Genomic DNA, 6765 nt, shown 5'->3' with positions numbered 1-6765 from the left:
TTGCCCACCGTATCTTGATGTTGTCCCTTTGTGAACTATCTTTCATGTCTCTTATGGCTCCAGATATATCGGTACATGTTAGATTTTGTTGCACTCCGCAGGTCTGGGTATCCCCACAGTCACTCAATGGGTAAAATCTGTTTGTCTTTTACATAGACAAATAGCAGGGCAGCGTCAGTTTCGCGCAGGTGCCCAATGCTGTAAGTGAGGTAAAATAAAGAAAAATTGTTGAGAGAGTCTGGATGGATATAGCCCTACTCCGCGGGGCCGGGAGGGGCGCGGGGCCGCGCGGCTTCCGGCTCCTCTTTTTCGGCCGGGTCCTCGTCCGGGTCCCCGGGGCAGCGCAGGTCTGCGGGCCGCAGGGCGTCCAGGGCCTCCCCCTGCAGGCGCCGGGGGCCCCGGCACGCGCCATCGGAGCGCACGCGCGCCCGCGCCAGCCACTCGAGCAGGGGCCGGGCCTGGCAGCCGCACCACAGCGGGTTCCCCTGCAGCCTCAGCCGGCGCAGCTGGCCCGGGCCCTGCAGCGGCGGCAGCGTGTCCAGCTGGTTCCCGCGGAGGTCCAGGGTGTGCAGGCGCGGGCAGTGGGCGAAGGCGCGGGGGTCCAGGGCCTGCAGGGCGCCGTGGTCCAGCACCAGCTCCCGCAGGCCGGGCAGGGCCAGCCCGTCCTCCTCGCCCGCGTAGGTGAAGGGGTTGTGGCCCAGCTCGAGGCGCGCCAGGCCGCGGGCCTGGGACAGAGCCGCGCCGGGCAGGGCCTGCAGCTCGTTGTGGTGCAGGCTGAGCCTGCGCAGGGCGGGCAGGCCGGCCAGCGCCTCGGGGGCCAGCACGCTGAGCGCGTTGTGGGCCAGCCGCAGCCCGCGGGCGCGCAGCAGCCCCTGGAAGGCCATGGCGGGCAGGTAGACGAGGGCGTTGTGTGCCAGGTTGAGGGTGACCAGCGCGCCCAGCGCCCCGAACGTCCCGGGCCGCAGCTCCTCCAGCAGGTTCCCCTCCAGCTCCAGCCGCCGCAGGGAGCCCAGCCCGTCCAGCGCCTCCTGGGGCAGTGCGCGCAGGCGGTTGGAGGCCAGGTTGAGGAAGAGCAGGCGGCCCAGGCCACGGAAGGCACCCTCGGCCACCAGCTCCACCTGGCAGTGCCGCAGGTCCAGGTGGGTCAGGTAAGGCAGGTCCTGGAAGGCGGCTGGGCCGAGCACCTTCAGCAGGTTGCCCTGGAGGTCCAGCCGCTGGGTCAGCTGAGGGGGAGGGGAGACGAGACTGAGCACCACAAGGACCAGTGCGGCCTGTGCCCCTGGACACGTTTCCTCCCCCTCAGCTCTCTCTCATTCTCCTCCTCCTGCTCCCTGACACCTCCTCCAGGGAGCCTTGCTCCCCAGCCACCTGGGCCTCCCCAGCTCTGGCACTTTTTGCATTGAATTATCACTGCCTGTTTACTTTCTTTTTTTAAAAATATTTTTATTGATTTCAGAGAGGAAGGGCGAGAGAGAGAGAGAGAGAGAACATCAATGATGAGAATTATCGATTGGCTGCCTACTGCACAGCCCACACTGGGAATCGAGCCTGCAACCCAGGCATGTGCCTTGACCAGGAATCGAACCGTGACCTCCTGGTTCATAGGTCGACGCTCAACCACTGAGCCACACCGGCTGGGCATGCCCATTTACTTTTGTCCCCACTACTTCTTGTGTCTCTAGAGCAGACACCATATCTTCCTCCAATATATCTCCTGTTCTCTGCCACGGGGTCTGTAATTAATTCAATATTTATAGGTCAACTACTTATGCCAATCACAGAGGATTTTAATAGCTTGTCATCTTGTTGTTGCTTATTATCATTCCCATTTTACAGATGTGAAGACTGAGGCTCAGAAAGGAAAAGTGACTTTCCAAGGTCTCCTCCCAGCCAGGCAGTGGCAGGTCCTCTCATGCCAGCCAGAGTCCTCCTGCCATCCTCCCCCACCCCCTCACCCTGCTGACCTCAGGGATGGCGTTGGGCACCTCAGTGAGGTTCTGGTGCCGGCAGGCCACATGCCGCCTGGAGTTGTCACAGACGCAGGTCTGTGGGCAGCGCTGGGCGGCTGTGTGCCCAGTTGGGCCCAGGGGCAGCAGCAGAAAAAGCAGCAGGACCGAGGAGATGCTTTGGGGACTGGGAGAGAGAAGGAGAGCCCGTGTTCACAGGGGCCAGGGGCCCACATTGTCCACTCTCGGAGCCCAGGCTCTGGTCCTTTGGCCCCAGGGAAGGTGTCATCTCCCCCCTCCCCCACGCAGCAGAGGTTCTGTTGTTAGCCCTGCTTTACACTGGAGGCTCAGAGAGGTGACCTGGCACCTGCCTTTGGCTGTCAGCCCTGTGGGCACCAAGGCCTTGCTAAATCCTAGAACGCCTCTGGGTTCAGTCTGTGCAGCTGTAGGGAGGCTCCCAGTCCAGGGAGGCCCGGACCTCCCAGCCGAGGTGGGAGGTGTAGGGAGAAGCAGCCCCCGTGGTGGCAGGGAGCATAAGGACACTCACCTCAAGAAGACAGGCTGCCAGCCAGAGGGGAGGGCTTAGGTCCAGCCCAGGTTGTGGGGTAAGACTTGGGGGACCAGGAATTATGGGGTCTGAGAGCCTTGAGGAGCCTTAAAGGCTGGTCAGAGCCACCTGACAGGTGAGCCAGTGGCTCAGCCCTCTCCTCTCCTGTTTATTTCCTGTTGTCCTCTCATTTTAGTGTCACTAGCTGGCCAGGACTGGGAAGGGAAACTGAGGGTCTGGGATTAGGGCTGAGCTTTGGGCAAGGCCTATCCACTGACCTGTCTGTCCCCCATCTGTCCCTCCACCCCCACCCCCACTCCTCCGTCACCCACTGGGACCTCTTCATGTCACAACGTCAGCCACTGCCTATTGCTTCCTGGGGACAGTCGCTGCCATAGTGTGTCTCCTGCCTCCGCAACGCTCCGCTCACCCCCAAAGGGAACTTTCCCAAGTACAGATGGGCCCTGACAGCCCCGCTGAAAGCCCTCAGCACCTCCCAGCTGCCTGTGATGGCAAGTCCCGCTCCTGGTTCCAGTGGGAATCTGCTCAAACACTTGAGGTTCAGCGTGTGGCTCCCCCACCCTAAGCCCAGAGCTCCCCCCTCACCTGCAACACCTAACGCACCGGCTCTTCCTTCTGTTTACAGCTCTGTCAGGGCCCCTAGCAGCCTGTCCTGATCCCTGGACTCCGTTCCACCCTGGGCCTCCCCCATTTCCACTCACTGCTTTGTCACCATCTGTTTTTCACTCTCCTTGGGGTCTCAGGGCTCAGCCTGGCCTTGGGGCTGGTGGCATCCCCCAGTCTGTGGCGAGGCTGAGGCTCAGGGTGGACCAGGGAGGGGGGCCTGGAGGAGGGGACAGACCCCTGAGGGACAAGCCCCCTCCCTGCCTCCTTGGAACCCATTTCGAGGCGACCCTTGGAGTCTCTGCCCAGGCAGATCCCAGAGGCTGGAGAGGGGCGGGGTGGGCGGGGGGGGGGCGAGGGGGGAGCTTGACTGCAGCCGCTCAGCTTCTCTAAACCCGCCCCCGCCCCCCAGACTCCCGGGGCCCAAAGACTCACCCCTCCATGCCGTCTCCCGGGCAGTCCAGCCTGGAAGAGCAGCAGCACAGGGGAAAGGCTGCGTCTGTCCCTTCTGGATGCTGGCAGGAGCCCCCTCCCCGCCTGCAGGCCTGGCAGTGGGGACAGGGCTGAATGGGAGGCATTGTGGGCAGCTCAGCAGAGGCTGAGGTGAAGGAGGGGCGGGCAGGGGCGGGAGCAGCGGCTGGAGTTACACGGCCTCCTGCCCAGCGCCAGCTCAGGATTCCGGCCCAGGCCTCAAGGCTGGGCCTGGGCAGCCAAGTCCCAGGGCGGCCCGGCAGGGAGGGGCCTGGAGGGGCTGAGGGGCCTCCAGCTGTGGGGTCCTGTGTGGGGCTGTGCCTCACGGAGCCTCAGTTTCCTACTCTGTGAGGAGAAACCCTAATTAGTAACTAGCTCAGTGGGTTCCTGTGGGCATTAAATTAGGCACCTGGCACACAGTAGGTGCTTAAGAATGGTTAACTCTGTCTGTTCCGTTTGTGATTAAACATTACCTACATTGTTTAATACCATACATACAGCATTCTGCAATGTTTTTTTTCCACTCAATATCAAATTATTGTAAGCTATTCAAATTGATTCTTAGTCATACTCATTCATTTTGACAGCTGTGTAGTATTTCCTGGTATAAATATATCAACTTTACTTACCCATTAATTTCTGTTACTTCCAAGTTTTTGCTACGGTGTTGCAAAAAATATACAAATAATTACCTCTTGGAAGCACGTGTTTTTATTTATTTAGGTTAATCTCACTTGAATATTTTTTCCATTGAATTTTCGAGAGAGTAGAAGGTAGGGGGAGAAGGGGAGAGAGAAAGATAGCTGGGGCTCAAACCTGCAACCCTTTGGTTCAAGGGCTAATGCTCTAACCATTGAGCACACCGTTGCATTTTTAAATGCAATAGTTCATCCAGACCATAGCAAACATGAAATTGCATTTTTCATTATTTTAATTGACTTAATTTTTAAACATATATTTTTTAATTGATTTCGGAGAGTAAGGGAGAGGGGGAGAGAGAAAAACATCAATGATGATAATCATTGATCAGCTGCCTTCTGCACACCCCCTACTGGGAATCAAACCCAAAACCTGGGCATGTGCCCTGACCGGGAATTGTGGACTGGCCTCATGGCTCAAGCACTGAGCGACACCAGCTAAGCTTTTGTTTCTTGTTTAAGCAGAAATAGCCACATCACACACAACCTCTGCATGTGCTATCTGACTCAGCAAATCCCCTATCAACGGAATCACGGTGCACACCCTTTATGTCTGGCTTTCTTCACTCAACGTGTAGTCTGTGAGATTCACCCGTGATGCTGTTTTTTAATGTGTTCATTTTCATATAGCCCTCCAGCATCCCCTCTGTAAGTACTCCACAACAGTGGCGGTATATTCTCAACACGGGTCCTTGTTTTATGCTCCCCATGTTGCCAGGTCTTTCCACTCTCTCACCTTGTCTTCACTTCCATGGTATTTTCCCATCACACAGGCCAAGGTCCCATGTTTTAAGCTTTTTGTGTGTCCAAAACGCTGCTCTCCTGTGTTCCATTTCCACTTGAAGAATATGGCTCTGAGGTGGATGGACTTGGGTCACTTTGAGTGCTTGGTGCTTCCACCCCACCCTGTCCCCCGTCCTTCCCAGACTAAGTCCTACTGTGAATGCGGTTTAGCGCCCCTTTCATTGATAACAGCATCGCACATACATACGGACGCCTAAACACACATTAACATGCTACTGCATCGCCCTGAGCTTTTCTTCACTCAGCACTGCAGACTCACCTGTGGCGTGCGTGGAATGCTCCCACCTAGCTGACACGTTTTCACCGTGTGTACCCTCCACTGGCCCGCATCGCATCTGACCCATTTCCCCGATACTGGCTCCTGCCATCAGGATGTGCGGCCAGGGGCACCCCTGACCACACTTCCTGGGCTTTCCTAGCTGGAGTTTCAGAATGGGATTGGTGGGTTAGCTCCAAGCCAGAGGTGGTGTTCCCTTTAGAGGGGACAGCCCGGTGCTGAGCAGGCCCTTCACACGTGGGGCTCCCAGGCCAGGGCTTCTATGATCTTGCAGATCCCCCAATCACGGTGCTTAGGGACTTGCAGCCTCTGCAATCTCAGGGTTGGCTAGGGCTCTCAGGACCCAGCGCTTTCCCGAACCTGCAGCCGGTGCGGGGGGTGGGGGTGGGGGGTCCCCACAGCTGAGCTGGCCTGAGATGAGTGGGGCTGGGCAGTCAGAGCCTGCACCCCTGGGACCGAGAGGAAAGGACAGCCAGGCCAGGAACCCTTGGACAGGCCCCTACTCAGCCTCGAGCCTATTTCTCCACCTGTCAATGTCTCCTGTGAGGTTCTATTTGAACCTCAAGACTCAGTTCTTGCATCCCTAACTCTGGAGCATCCCTGCCCTCGCCACTGTCCCCACGATGGGCCTCGATTGTGGGTCTCCTGCACTGGCCTGGGGGCTCCCCAAAGGCAGCCGGCAGCTCCAGAGCCCAGCATTCCCGAGGCAGGGGTCTTGCCCTGCTCCTCCCCCGCCTGGCGAGGGTCACCTGAGTGGCCCATAGCCAGTAGGAAAACCTGCCCCCAGAAAACCTAGAGGAGCTCCCCATCCAGTGGACCCCAGGGTGCCTGCTCTCCAGGCATGAGGCAAGGAGGGTCTGCGGGCCTGTCCTTCCACCACATGTGGCAGGAAAGACCCTCCAGGGAGGTGTCCTCTCATCCAGGCCCCACAGCCCAACACCCTTCAGTGGCTTCAGCCAGGCCCGACCCTGTGCAGTGACCTTGCTGGCCAGCCCAGGGGATCCAGACTGCAGACAGCGGAGCCTGTGGTGAAGTCAGCAGTGTCCAGCCCAGCCAGGCCCACAGATGGGGCAATGCTGGGACCCGCGGCGCTGTGCTCGGGGAGGGGAGGGTGGCCTGGAGCCCGGCAGGTGAAACAGGCCCTGAGGGGGAGCCCTCCACCCCCCAGCGCCCCCGAGCTGAAGCCTGGTCCTCGCACCACCACTCGGCTGTCAGGGCGCTGGCGTGCCCACATGGAGGACGCATCGGGCTGTGGTGGGAGACCTGCCCCAGGTGATGACCCGAGGCTGGCACGGGGACTCCTCGGCAGGAACGACTGCCCCTCCAGCGGAGGTGGGGCGCCAGGTACGCAGGCCCCGAATGGCCGTGAGGGGAAGAGCTTCTCAGTCTCCGCTGTTG

General features: G+C 59.2%; 1 protein-coding gene across 1 annotated transcript in view; it reads right to left on the bottom strand.

Moving 5' to 3' along the window:
* Window positions 1–4262, bottom strand: part of CHADL (chondroadherin like) — a 9282-nt gene extending 5020 nt beyond the window's left edge. The window contains exons 1-3 of the mRNA XM_023762258.1: window positions 3553–4262; window positions 1965–2133; window positions 264–1223 (exon numbers count right to left, since the gene is read on the bottom strand). Of these exons, the coding sequence (XP_023618026.1) occupies window positions 264–1223; window positions 1965–2133; window positions 3553–3695 (1272 nt within the window). The 5' untranslated portion in view covers window positions 3696–4262. The remainder of the gene's footprint in view (window positions 1–263; window positions 1224–1964; window positions 2134–3552) is intronic.
* Window positions 4263–6765: the final 2503 nt, after the last annotated feature.

Source organism: Myotis lucifugus, unplaced genomic scaffold, assembly GCF_000147115.1.
Source record: "Myotis lucifugus unplaced genomic scaffold, Myoluc2.0 scaffold_239, whole genome shotgun sequence".
NCBI lineage: Eukaryota > Metazoa > Chordata > Mammalia > Chiroptera > Vespertilionidae > Myotis > Myotis lucifugus.
The sequence above is the reverse complement of the archived record's forward strand: the minus strand, read 5'-3'. Positions and strand labels throughout refer to the sequence as shown.